General features: G+C 32.5%; 1 protein-coding gene across 2 annotated transcripts in view; it reads right to left on the bottom strand.

Annotated features, from left to right (window-relative positions):
• Positions 1-996: 996 nt before the first annotated feature.
• CADM2 (cell adhesion molecule 2) overlaps positions 997-14833 on the bottom strand; it is a 1086998-nt gene continuing 1073161 nt past the window's right edge. For both annotated transcript variants that reach the window (XM_045851253.1, XM_045851254.1), the window contains 2 exons: positions 8810-8935; positions 997-7921 (listed from right to left, as the gene is read on the bottom strand). In XM_045851253.1, the coding sequence (XP_045707209.1) occupies positions 7803-7921; positions 8810-8935 (245 nt within the window). In that variant the 3' untranslated portion in view covers positions 997-7802. The remainder of the gene's footprint in view (positions 7922-8809; positions 8936-14833) is intronic.

Genomic DNA, 14833 nt, shown 5'->3' with positions numbered 1-14833 from the left:
TATGTGTAGATAGTTGCAGAACTGAGTAAGAATGAGTATTTGAGATATCATTAAAAATGTTGTGTCTATGAATGCACTTCAAGTGTCATTGTTTCCTTTAAGATGTGTTGAATTTGATCTTAAATATAGCATCAAATTTGCTAACATGTATCACAGGGCTTCTTTTGCTAAGAAAAAAAATGAATGAAAATAAATAAAATATTATTTAATAAAATAAACCAGATACAAAATCTTGCTTTGTATTTACAGATAAATTTTAATGGAATATTCATGGTCTAACACAAATATCAGACCCAATGACACTAATTCTTGTACAGCCTTTGGCTTACCCTGTATAACAAAATCTGTTATTTAAAGTAGATTATAAAATACCTTATGGTAAGTGAACTTCCAAAGACACAAAGAAAATCCTCCATAAATTTAAAAGCTTATCTCAAATTCTTATTCGCATAAGCTTAGGATGGATATATTATTAATTGCATTATCTTAGGTAGTTGAAATGTATAATACTGGAGTGTAAAAATAAAAAAATAGGTTTAAGTATTTTTGCTTCTGTTCATAGTCAACATTATTAAACAGACATAAGTGAATGTAAAATTACAGAGTTTTGAAATTTTGGCAATCTGAAGCGAATTTCCCTAAGTCAGAAACATTGTTTAACCCTTAGTCAGCATATTACAAGGTTCACCTATTCCAAGGAGTAATGACTAAATGTTGTACAAATAAGATAACATTTATTTTATTACTGCTTAAATTTTTTAAACTTTCATTGAGAAACTTACAGGAAAATGAACATCATTGAGGAAATCTAAAATGAAGAATGATGTATGCACTTCAAAATAGATATGCAAAACAGTGTTTGGCATAAGGGAATGTGTTTTGTAAATCTTTTATAACCTGCCAGTGGGAAAAAAAGAAAGTTCCATCTTTCAATGTCTGTTTTCAAGCCTAAGAAAATGAACTAAATGAACAGACAATTCAGTAATGTCCAACAGATAACTAAAATTCAAATTTTATTTTTCCATATATATATATTGGACAGTTTTTTTTTTTTTTCTGACAAGACTTTATTGAAAGATGAAGTGCAAATGGGAACCCTGTAAGAATGTTTGTAAGAGTTGTACATGACATAGTTTAAGCATCACTAAGTACACATTGAATACTTTGTAAGTATATAGGCATATCAACATGCAAGTGTCATGTACCTAATATTACAATATGCATTTTGTTTTCTGAACATGTTAATAAGAACAGTATATTCAATAACTGTGCAATATGCTTGATTTTGATGGATCTTCTTTACAACATATAATTTATTTTTATGCTGTCATAAATATACCCTTCCAAAAGCTATGAATTTCATATCATATAAATAGAACATTTTATTTTTGAAACTACATTGCTGGAAACACCTGCATTTCTTGAGTACAATCTTCAGAGATAAGTTTTTAAATTCTTTTTAACATGGCAGACTTGTTCCAATGTTGATTATATTGAAATGTTTATGATAAAAATGGAGCTTTCTTGAGGGAATATTGTTTGGTTGCATGAAAAGCAAAACAACCAATTCACAAATATTGATGTGAACTGAATATGAAGAAAATAGGTTAGTAATTACAAACTCATACATCCTTGGGTTACTACTTAACTGCATCATTGAATCTACAATAGGTACAACAAGTACAGGTGAATAAATTTGTAAGGAGATTAAAACTTTATACATTTATAAGGAGAAAAAGTACTAGTTTTGAAAAATGTCTAAATCATTTTTCTATTTTGAGTATTTTTCAATACATTAGAAACACAGAGAAAAGTAAAAAGGATAAAGAAATAATTCAGTTTACATTTCATAGTTTTTTTTTCTAACCAGCTGGTGACCACTGCTTTCAATCATGAAATATTTTATTGCATATAACTTTCACTATCAACAAATATAAAGAGAAGAGTGGCTACTAGTATCATGTACAAGGAAAAGCATCTGAAGAAAGAAAGTATCTGAGGTTTGACAGTACTGTGTGTAAGAGAATTGTAATGTGGCATTTCATACCGCACTTAAAAGTCCATGTGGGAATCACTGCTGTCCTGACCCTGGATGTGGGAAAGTGCTTAAGTGCTGAGCCCTGGTAGGTTTTTCTTTTGCCCCTGCAATCTTCAAATATCTTTTCATTTTTCTTCTTTTGAAATGTACAGCATATTTCATAGGGGGAAATAGTAAGTTTATTTTTTTACATCTTTTTCACATGGGGCCCATTCTCTCCAAAATAACCCATACATTTCTTGTAATTAGCATATACATATATATATGTATATATATGTATATACATACACACACATATATGGAAGAGATTATAAAGATTAGATGAAATATATTTATAACATAACCACATAACACAGAAACATCTTTAACTTCAAGCATATACTATAAATTCAATGTCATAATTGAGTTTTTTCTTGTACCCTTTTCTTAGAGGAAAATCTGCTTTTGAAATGTAATTTCCTTTTAGAATAATTAAATTACATCATTTGAAAAATTGATGTGTCTATATAGACAAAATAAAGTGGCCATTTGTGGCAATATTTTGCACTTATTATTTAGATATTATTTGTTAATAAGGAGCCAGTCTTAAATACTTATATTTTTGTCTTACCTAGATAACACTGCTTGGCAAAATAAACTACATTTATAATTTTCACTTAAAAGCATAGCATTAATTCATAAGGAATTGTATTTTAAATATTAAATAAATAGATTGGGCTACAAATTGTTGCCATTTAAATTATTTTTTAAAAATCAACAAAATCACAATACATTGCAATATTAAATAATCATGAGAAGAGCCATTCTTATAAAGTCATAATGTTTTGCCTACAGGAAAAGTTGATGATAGAAAAAGAAAAACAAAGGCAGACTCATACACTGTTGAATACACTAAAACAAGTTGGCTTTTGAGAATCCCCAGGGTGTGGGGAGCAGACTGCTATGTTAGCCTCTAATGAGTGCTTCCTGGGATACCTTGTAAATAATTATTTCTTCTATTTATATTGAAGTATCATAGCCCATGTTAAAAGTGAGAGGTAGGATTATTGTAAGTATGCATGGCAGAGAACTTACCAACTATATCCAATAACTATTGCATTCAATATTAATAATCTCAACACATAAAAATGCTTATTAGTTTAGAACCCATTCTTATATGGTATCCCTTTTAGCTCTGTTTATAATCTTGCTACTTTCAATCCATTGCCTTTGGAAGGGTATAGGTGCAAAGGGTATGTTTGGGGTAACATAGGGAAGGGGAAAAAATGAATAGAAAAAGAAAAGATACAAAAAATGTCCACTAAAGTATAGTGACATTACCTATGAAAGGTAACCTATGATTTGATTGAATAAATTTGTATTTATAACAGAAGTCCCCAAATTCATTAAAACATACATGCATTTCAAATAATGTTTAATAATTATAAATTAAATTGTATGTAAATAAAACTTTCTTTTTCTCTAGTAAGGCTAAAAACTAAGCCAAATAATTTTATTTTGTAATGTTAATGATTATGAAAGAAAAACATCATTTAGCTGAGCCAGTTTTCTTTAAAGCAATGATTTAGAATGTGGGAGGTGAAGGTTAGTAACCCCTTGGATCTTGTTGAAGAATTCTTTAAAACCCCTTTGTATTAAGTATCCAGCAATAGAATTGCAGGTATTGCACTGAGTATGTATATTTCAATATTGCCAGTGTATATTTCAAAACAAATCCTATTATCTACACTAAGATTTCCTCTTTCCCAATATTCAAAATGCATATTATAATTACATGGGTTTTGAACATCCATAAACAGCAAGTACAAGATACTTACATGTACGTACACTGTAGTTACCTATATTTTGCATAGTTTTTAGTGTGTACTTTGTGCCACTTAATAAAAAGCATTACTCAGTAATTGTCACTAGGTGTTTCATTTATTTCAGCTGTCATTGCCAATTGTTTTTGTTTGTTTTTATATATTTATCACAGGTTACATTTGCAAAGGGGGATAATATTGGGCATTTTTAGAGGGCTCTGAGTAATTAACATTATGACAAGGAAGTTGCCATAAGATAGAGGTTTTACATTTTCTCCACAATTAAAAACCTAATATGAAGTTTCATCTTTAGTGTACATTAAATTACCTTTTAAGTCCAAAGTAAAGGAAAAGTATTTTAAATCTTCCCCTTGTAACACTTTGCAATAAGTGGCACTATATTATACAATAACTGCTATATTACATGGAAGAACCATCACTGTCGAATAACTGCTGTACATGTGCCTATATGGAATCTCAATGCTATTACAATCGTGAGTACATAATTACAAGTGAACCTGTCCTTTTAATCGAGATATTTATATATTTTTACATAAAATTAAAAATAAATGAGGTGTTAGCTTCTTTGCTATATTTAGGAAAGTTAGTTTTCTTTCTCTGTTTTATTTTTTTTTGTTGTTGTTTTACTTTAGTTGTGGGCTTTTGTTGCAAGATTGACCATCTTGAATCAATATGATATTACCCAGTTTTTAGATTAAACTCCAATATCAGGTTCCTTAAACTGCCTCTTGAATTCTCTAGTAAGAGAAAACAAGTAAAAATCAATCAATCTCTCTCTCTCTCTCTCATTCTCTCTCACTCGCCCCCCACACACACCTCAAAACTCTGCTCATGGTCTCTGTCTTCGCTCTTCCACTCACAAACTTTCCTTTTTCTTCCTAATTTTGATAATTTTTTCTATCTAGGACACTGAAAAACAGAAAAAAAAAACAAGAAAAAATGTTGCTTATATTTTTTTTTGATGAAGGACAATCAGTTTACACTGTAAACAGTACACTGGCAGAGAATAGCTACTTCTGGTAAAAAAATGATGTTCCATATTCTACTAGGGCTGGTTGCAAGTCTGTGTGTATATGCACACTCCTTCCACTGAGTTCTGTAGCTTCTGTGTTCACTAAGCAGAGACAGAATTTGGTTCTCTATGCATAAAAGTGTGCATGGTTTGGACATTGAATTTGATGGGGTTCTTTTAAAAATGGTATTTCATTTTATTCTGAAATTTATAGAAATAAGCAAAGATTTTTATATTTTATTTTTTGATTGTTAGAAATCAAATAATTTTAAAAAATAGGAAACCATAATTCAATTGCCATTTTTTCAGTAACTAAAATGATACCTAATCTATCTATTTTAACTGGTGAAATAATCAATTAGAGCTTACAGATCACCAGTTAGTTTGTTTTAAAGAGTTCTAAAGAGTTTTTATATTACTCTGAAAGGTCAAAGAATCAAAAAATCTTGAAAGGCAACCAATTTTGGATTTTTAATTTTACAGTGTTGGAAATAATGAATGATTTATTTAGGCGGTAATTAAGCATCAGGAGCCAAGTAGAATATAGACAAAATGAAGAAAGATGTAAATGCAACATTAATGAATAGGAGCAATTTTGTAAGTACATCCTGAAATTAGGCTTTAAATAGTAATTGATGATGGGGTTTGTACAACTTTTGTAATAAGAAACTTTCAATTTGTACTAACAGGATGAATTTTGCTTTGTGGAGTCTTTCTAAAGATTATGCATTGAAAGATATGAACAGTTTATAAACCTATTCTAGTTTCAATGTGTCTAGTAGCACCTACCCGATTCTCTCAAACTACCATACTATATTAACATATTATTGCATTTTTCCACAGATGGTATGAATTGAACTGTAAAAACAAGCATGCAATCACATCAATGCAGACTTATTTCCTTAAAATGCCATACTGTATATGATTTATTATGTTAACACTCAACCACATCATATTATTTATGTATGTTTTGTATATTCTGAAAAAGTGCTGCTTGACTGACATCATCCTTTTTCCTTTTTGTAAGAAATAACAAGATAAATGCTTCAACAATAAAAAGAAAACAATTTAGAATTCTAACATTGTATTTAAAAGATTTATACTTTTCTGATAAATAATCTAAGATACAGCACCCTTGTCTTTCATTTGATATTAACATATGATGTCATACTCAAACATTCTCAATTCCCCAAAGCAAATTCCAAGATATTGTTTTTTAAAAACCATAGGCCATCATGCTTTGACATCACAAGTAGAGCTACCATATTGTCATACTTGTTTTCTTCTTAAAGGTGCAATGCTTGTGAATGAGAAAATAATTTTCATCTAACTGGATTTTTAATCTTTAGCATATAATAAATTCAATGGGAACTAATCTAACAATATTGTATTTTACTAGAAGAAATAATATGACTTTAGATGAACTCTGTGTCATATTTAAGGATACAGCATTTCTTAATGGTTAAATACACCAAAATTTCAGAAATAATCCAGAGGAAGAGACTTTCACCTTGGAGGTAAAAGCATGGCAGAAATTCTCTATCACTCACTGTTTCATAAGCTTGTACCTCACAAAATGCATAGACAGGAATTTAATATAAAGAATTAGTTTACCTATACAGAAAACATATCTTAAACACTTGTTTTTGGCAAACCAACATAGGTAAGCAGCTATGGAACTGCCAAATTAAAACTTGCAAACTTTTTAGCAAACTAAGAGTTTATTTTTAGGTTATTATTCTATTGTGGTTGTAATTTAAACCTGAGGCTGTGCACTGGTTGTTAGCTTAAAATTACCTTTCCTTATAACATTGTGCTTCCATTGTATAAGAAATAAAAATTAACAAGAACTAGAAAAATTTGTTGTTGAACAGTGCTAGGACATACAGACAAAATACTAATACATGTTATCTACTTATAATATTTGTTTAAGTAATATCTAAAGGGATATAATGGACATTAGAAAATGCTCACTTATGATTGAACTACCTACAGCCCCAAAAGTTGAATATGTATCAAATAATGTTTAATTGGATTTGTTATATGCACTATATACAGATACTAAAATGTCTCAAAATTGTGCCCTATGGATACTTCAATTTTGTTTAGGAAGGTAAGTCCTTGTGGAGCAAATAAATTACAGAATGAAATTAGAAAAATGAATGAAATCTTGGTGATCCCCAAGCAGTAAAATGTTTGTAACAATTTATTAGTAAATGAAGCTAAAATAACCTAATGGTGGGATCTATACAATTACATAAGATACCATGACAGGATTACATTTCATACACATGGCTCCTGTATCAAATACTATAGTTTTAAATAGCAAATTGATACAGCCTTACCAGTATATTGCAAACAATCCAGAATCTATACTACAGTGTTTTCAGTTTGTGTTTTCTAGGGCATATGTCTCCAAACATGCCTTTGAAGAGAGACATGTAGAAAACATTGTCTGTAAACTTTTAATGTCTGATTAAACTTAAGCACATTAGCTCTTTACCTAATTCTGTTTTTTTGTGAAGCTGTCCAATGGCAAACTAAGTCCATGATTTAAAGGGGGTGAAAATGAGGGGAAACAAACAAGAAAAACTCTGCATACACTTTTTTCAATGTATAAAAACAATTCAATATCATGATCCAAGGAGATTATTAACATTGTTAAGGCTGTATATTCAAGCACTGTATGTTAAAAGAGCAATGGTGTGGAATTTAGGCAGTAAGAAATGTCCTGCATTATGGATGGTACAGTGATTAAAGAATGATGCCTTCGGCAGCTGATTGCTGGTACACCCTGGCTACTGACAGCAGTACGCTATGGAAGTTAATAAAGGTAGCAGAAGATGGTAGAAATGAATTCTGAAAGATGAGAGCCAGTTTTCTCCAGCAGCCAGCCTGGTAAGTAAAACTCAGAATCTCGGCCTGCATTTTAAATGAAATACTCTTTTTTCTCCTCAGCATTGACTTGGCTGCCTTCAGCATTGATAATGGCTGTGTCAGCATCTGGTGCATCTTCAGCTCCTTTAGCTTCATTTGTTAAATATGTTCCTGTGGGTATTGGAAGAAAAATATGTTAGTTCTGTGAGACTGGTAAATAGCCAGCATTAAAGCTACATTCATTTAGTATGGGACTTATGCCAGATTTCTTACATGTTGGAACATATTTGGAGGTGTAATAAACTACACAATTTACCCTTCTAAAGTTGCATACTTACTTTCAGCTTTTAGGTAAAAGCTGTAGATAAAGCTGTAGCCAGGTTAACCAGAGGTAACAGCTAAACTGGAGTGGGTAATGAGTACTTAGATTACTTTTTTATTTGCATCTTAATTCTTTTTTAAAATTATTTTATTGTTGTTCAATTACAGTTGTCTGATTACTTTAATGATGGATACAGACCATGTAATCCATGCAGCTGTAGCAATCAGTGTCTTTTGTTAAGATGCTGATAATGATCACATCAAATGTGTCACCCTTCTTTTTTGGTAAGTCCACTTGAAAGTTCATTATACATTATATCAATAGTTTGCTACCTAGCCCTTTGCAAAAAAAAACAAAACAAAACTTTTTCTATTCCTCACTAATATGGCCATATTTGTGTTCATAAACCTACAAACAGAAATAATGAACAAATGCTTAATGGTATAGTTAAATTTCAGTTCAAGACATAAATCATGAAATTGCTTCCATTTTTTTCTCAACTAGCTACTCACTCTGAGGCCTTTGGCTATTGGCTAAACATTACTTTGCTAAGCTAATTTAACTTTAAAGTTGAGTAAAATTATAAAGAATTTCCTGAAATAATTCAGCATTTAGATCACAATCTTTTTCTTCTTTTCACCCTCTCTCTTTCTCTCTCTCACTCACACTCATATATTTCATGGTAAAGCTAGTCTTTGGAATTTTTTGGTCCAAGTTAAGAATTAAGTATGCCTTACCTTTATGTCTTGCCAGATATCGACCAAGCAGAAATATAGAACACAATGTGACAAACACAACTACAGCCACTATTCCTCCTATAAGAGCATGATCAGGGCCAGTCTGGCCAGCCAGAGCATTGGGATCTAAAAAAGAGAAGAAAACAGTGGTTAAGTTTGTGTCATTTAGACATAGAGTACATATCAGTATTTAGAATGAGTTACTCAAAATTAACATATCTACATTAAAATAAAGTTTTATTAATGTATATTATACCAATTACCTAGTCAACAAATATTTATGTGTATCTATAATATTCAGTGTGTATCTATAGCATAGTGATACCTGGGGATACATCATTTTATACATCAATCACTGTTGCTATTGAATTTACATTTTAGAGACTGAATAAACAAATGCACATATATGATTTTGCATAATTCTATACCTTCCTTCCTCCTTTTCTCCAACTGAAAATATGTGTGTGAATATTTTTTAGTCAGAGGAACACAACTATACAATTTTTAAAGTAAAATTATGTCATGGGAAAGGACGAGGCTGAAGATGATAACTTGGAATTTATTTTATAAATGTTATTTAAAGCTATGGAAACTGATAAACTCCCTAAAAGAGTGAGTCTAGATGGAAGAAAAGGTCTGAAAGTTGAGCCCTGAAAAACTCCTATATTTAAAATTTTGGAAGAGAGAGTGCTTCTAGCAGAGCAGACTGAAGAGGAGAGACCAGGGCAATAGAAAAGATCCTGGAGATTACACTCTAGTTGATCAAAGGGAAGAATGTATTTCAAGGAGAGGAAAGTGTTACAAATTTTGTGAAGTAGTATTGATAGAGGAGGAAAATGAATACTCAGCATTGAGGATTAAGTGCCTGTTGCACTTGTGGCTGTAGAGAAAATGGTTGAAAAGATATAGATTAATAATATACTTTTATATTCTGCCTTTTAGATGAGGCCAGAAAACTGTAGCCAGTTTTCAAACAGAAATGGAAAAGATCAAAAGAAAGTCCAGACACTGAGGTACTCAAAGGTTCAGAAAATCAACTATTTACAGAATTGCATAGTAAGGAATAAAACTAAATGAAAGCTTTAGCAACAAAATCCACCAAGGCTCAGCCCTATGGCAAAGATCAGATTGAATGCACTGTCTACCCTTCCAAGCCTACTGCTGCAGATAGGATCAGAGTAGCTGCTTACAGTCTAAAAGAGACCTTCAGAGGAGGGAAAAAGTGAAGAAATAAATTAGGCTTGGCAATTATGCCTTCAAAATATCTTGAATACAGCACATAGGCACATGAATACAGTACATAGATTAGGAGTATTCTGTGTTTATGATAAAACTATTGTGTCCAAGAAACATATGTCTAGGTAGAAAGAAAAAAAAGTGTATTTGTAATTTCAACTTCTTAACTCCCAAACTTAAAGAAAGCAAGAAGTGGACTATAGAAGCTATGTAGCCCCCATGGAGGACATATTCTCAAATACTCACTTCAGATGAGTATGACTTACGAGGTTGAATTCCCCATAGTATAGAATTAGGGGAAGTAAAAGAAAAATGAGTATAACTTACAAGGTTGAATTTCCCATAGTATGGAATTAGGGGAAGTAAAAGGAAAATGACTTTGCAAGTCATTACAACTATTGCAAAGGCAGAGGGATCTTGTAATGCCAATCTGGCATGTTTCAATAATTGCTGAGGATTGGTGAGTGCTCCGAGTTTGTCATTCTTCCTTTATTTCTAAATGGGAGCATTTATATTAAGAGGGGCTTCTCCTGGCTTTGTTCTATGATTGTGTTTTGTGTATGGGTGGGGACGAGCATTAGTCTTTTGGCTCATTTGTTCCTTAACTAATGCACCTAGGTATGATGAAGAGGGCTGTGCATATATACTATCTTGGTCTTCGAGTTCAATATATCGGTTTGATAGGTTTTTTAGGTTGTTCTTTGGATAGGTTCTGACAGTGGTTTGTGCAAGGGAAATGACATAAAAAGATATTTGATGGTCAGAAAGGTATATTGGGGCAGGGATTTCTAGCGGATAACAAACTCGTTTCCTATTCTTTCACCGCATGGAGCTAAAAATTACGAAAGTCATCTGCAGTTGAAAGTGACCATGTGATTTGTGTTCCAGCCAACTGAATGAAGGCTCAGCCAATAAAAACTTCCACATGTAATCCTGTAGAGTGATCTCAGCTGATACAAGTTGAAAATGAGAGAGCCCTCAGAATAAGTAAGGTTATGGGTCAATAAATCTCTACCTGGGAAAAAATTGCCCAACTAAGAATACATGCATTGAATTGCATTTTTTAAAAAGAGGTTATTTTTAAAAAACTGAGCATTAATTAACTAGTTAATCTGTTATAGGAGCTATTGTTAATTTAGCATTATATTATATATTTCTTGAATTTTCCTTAATTGCTGGCATTGGCCACAAATCTAACAAAAAAAAAATGTCAAGGGAGCAAAAAATAAAGCTGCCACACCTCTAAATTCCCTGTTTTTCTTCCATGCTTAGGTACTTCAGAATCAGTTTCAAATTACACCCCTTGCTCAGGTCCCCAAATACAGATAGTCATAAATCTTATCTATTTTATTTGCTGAATGTATCTCAGAACTGGGATTCTTTTGGAGAACTGAAGAATCATTCTTTCTCATACATATCAGTATCTGTCTTATTTACTGAAGATAAATTCTAAGAAGTGGTATTGCTGGATCAAAGGGTATAACACTTTTTGAGTCATTTGAAAAATATTGCCAAATTATGTTGCAGAAAGATTGTATAAATTCAGTCTTCACCAACTGCACTTGAGTGACTTTTTCCCTATGTAATACTAATGTCAGATATTATAATTTTTAAAAAAGTACCTATCTAATATTGAAAAGTATTATTTTGTTTATTAACTAATGTTAACATAAATGTGTAAATGCTTTTTCCCATATTTTTAAATTAATTTTGTCTCTTTATGCAGTTTGTCTATTTTTCCATTTTAATTTTCTGTTTTAATAGCACTCTCCATAAAAAGATGAAGAATTTTAGAAATTTCTAAGTGGGAGCATTTATTTTTATTTGTTCTTTTTTTAAAAAAGTTGTTCTTTATCCACATGGTCTTTACAGCCATCGAAAAATCTTGTAATCTATGTAATCAAATCTATCAAAATTTTGTATTATGATGCTTGATTTGTCGGCCATGATTTGAAATACTTTTCCATGAAAATGTTAGGTTGCAGCTAGAAATGAGTGGCCAGAGGGGCAATAAAGGCAGCATCCTCACCATCACAATCTAACAAAGAACTTAATACAGGAGGCTTGAAGCAAAAGGAAGACATGTCTCACTAATTAACTCAGTATTCTGAGCTCAGCTTGATAAGATTGCCAGGTGTCTGAAGAATTACAAGCAAAATAGCATAGGAGAAAGGGGAGTCCTTGAAACTCTACTAAGAAGGGGGCTTCTGTCAGCTTCCGTAACAATGTCACTAAGATTGCCAGGTGTCTTAAACATCATGAATAGGAAGAAAGGGGGTATTCCTTGAGATTAGGTACTGGGAAAGGGGGCCTCTGTAACAATTTCACTAAGACAGAGCTCTTACTAACTGAGAAAGAAAGCCTCTGTAGCTGTGGAGGAGGGGTGCCTCTAGTTGCCAGCTGAGGTATATAATTCCAATCCTCAATAGTTGGCATAATTACATTAGGTTAAGTACCCACTTGTAGCCTGGGTTCAGGTGTATAGAACAAACTCACTAACTAACTAACTTGCTAACAACTTTCTTTCCCCTATATGTGGGGCATTTAGACTTAATGGGTGCCTGCTTGCAGCTCCCAGGATGTGTATTACATAAATAAACTTGCTATCTAATTTCCACTACATGTGTTTGTCTCCTGCTGGAACTATTCTCTTGCTGGTGAGGCAAGAACTGAGGCAAGGGAGGGTGGGGCCTCCTGACTTGGATCTCTCTCCCCATCTGTAACAATAAGATTATGTGTACATAGATTTATGGTATTATCTAACACATATTATAATATTTTTATCTAAAATATATCTTAGTCTATGATTTGAAGCTGAAGTATAAAATATAATTTTGATTCTTGACATTCAGTTGTTCCCACACTATTTTTTCATCAATAATTTTTTTGGCCATAAACTCTGAGGTCTGTCCAGAAGGTGTCCAGAAGGTATACAGTAATGTAATATGAAAAATAGAGACATTTACTGAAGAAGATACAAGATACAAGAAACATTGTACATAGGACAATGATGCCTCAGTCCCCTTCAAAGCAGACATTTTGGGACCTCACACAGTTCTCCCAATTGCCATGGGCTGCCAAACATATTCTCCTGAATATCATGGATGGTCTGAAATCTCTTCTCTTTCAAAAGTGATTTGAGTTTTGGGAAAAGCCAGAAATTGCAGGGGCCAGATCTGGACTATAGTGGGGCTGAGTCACCTGGGTGATCAGATGTTTCACCACAAAAGTCTGCACGAGACATGATGCATGAGCAGTTGCATTGTCATGATGAAGCTGCCAATCTCCAGTTGTCCATAGCTGCAGCCTTCTGAATTATCTAAATATTTTCCATGGAGGAATGTTCAAGCTTCATGCAAAATTTAGTGCAGATTTCTTGCTTTACTAGCTCAGTTATTTTGAATATGACAGCCACACAGTACAGGTGCTCACTCAATGACATCTACCATCCCCCACTGCCTAGTACAGCGAAGTTGTCATTGTTCACACTTGTGAATTTTAGTCGGCTCTCCTTGGCTTCCAGGTTACATCAATGTTGAATAAACCATTCTCATTATATTAAAAATGACTGGACTTTTTCTGGACACACCTCATAAATATCCATGTATTTTTTTATGTTTCTACATATTCTAATATATTCTATATGTAGGATTTACATGTGCAATTCTCCACTAGTATTGTCATTTTAAAAATAATTTTAATACCTTGGAAGATAAATTTTAGATCAGGTTCAGGATAATCTTACATGAAATGAAAATACACTAGAATATTTACTACAATTTTACTAATTTACACATAGATTTTTTATAAAGTGCATTTTTTCATGTTCATAGTATAATGACCATGGATCATTATTCCATTCTCCAATAAAGATTCCATTATTGAAATCTTTAGTATCTTTTAGTAAGTTGTGTGATTTTCTGATAAATGGTTGCATATTTTCTTTAGTTATTTTCCATTTCTAAACAATAATTTTAATTATGTTATTGTTTATGCTATTAGAGTAGTTACCACATTTCTCCCCTTTGCCCACCTTCACCCAGTCCCTGCCTTACTCTCTCAGGAAATCCTTCACAGTTGTCAGTGTCCATGGGTCATGCATAAATGTTCTTTGAATAATCCTTTCACCTTCTTACATTCAGTACCCCTCCCCTCTGTTTCTGTTTTGCTTGTTAGTTTATTTTTCTCATTATATTTCACATACAAGTGAGATCATATTTGTCTTTCACTGAATGGCTTATTTTACTAATCATAATACTTGTCTCCAGGTCCATCCATGCTGTCAGAAAAGGTAAGAGTTCCTTCTTTCTTACTGCTATGCAGTTTTCCATTGTGTAAATGTACTGCAGCTTTTTAATCCACTCATCTACTGATGGGCACCTAGACTGTTTTGGGGACTTGGTGATTGTAACTAAGGCTGCTATGAACATAGGAGTGCATATATACTTTTGAATTGTTGCTTTGGGGTGCTTAGAATATAATCTCAGAAGAAGAATTTCTGAGTCAAAAGGCAGTTCCATTTATAATTTTTTGTGGAAACTTCACACTGTTTTGCACAGTGACTGTACCAGTCTGCATTCCCATCAACAGTGCACCAGGGACCCCTTTTCTCTACATACTTGCCAGCACTTGTCTGCTGATTAATAAATCATGATGGTAGCCATTCTGACAGGTGTGGGTGATATCTCATTGTGGCTTTAATTTCCATCTCTCTGATGATTAATGATGAACATTTTTTCATATGTCTATGAATCATGTGTATGTCCTCTTTGGAGAAGTGTCTATTCA

Source organism: Phyllostomus hastatus, unplaced genomic scaffold (assembly GCF_019186645.2).
Source record: "Phyllostomus hastatus isolate PE091 unplaced genomic scaffold, TTU_PhHast_1.1 phas_contig_86, whole genome shotgun sequence".
In the NCBI taxonomy this organism is placed as follows: Eukaryota; Metazoa; Chordata; class Mammalia; order Chiroptera; family Phyllostomidae; genus Phyllostomus; species Phyllostomus hastatus.
The sequence above is the reverse complement of the archived record's forward strand: the minus strand, read 5'-3'. Positions and strand labels throughout refer to the sequence as shown.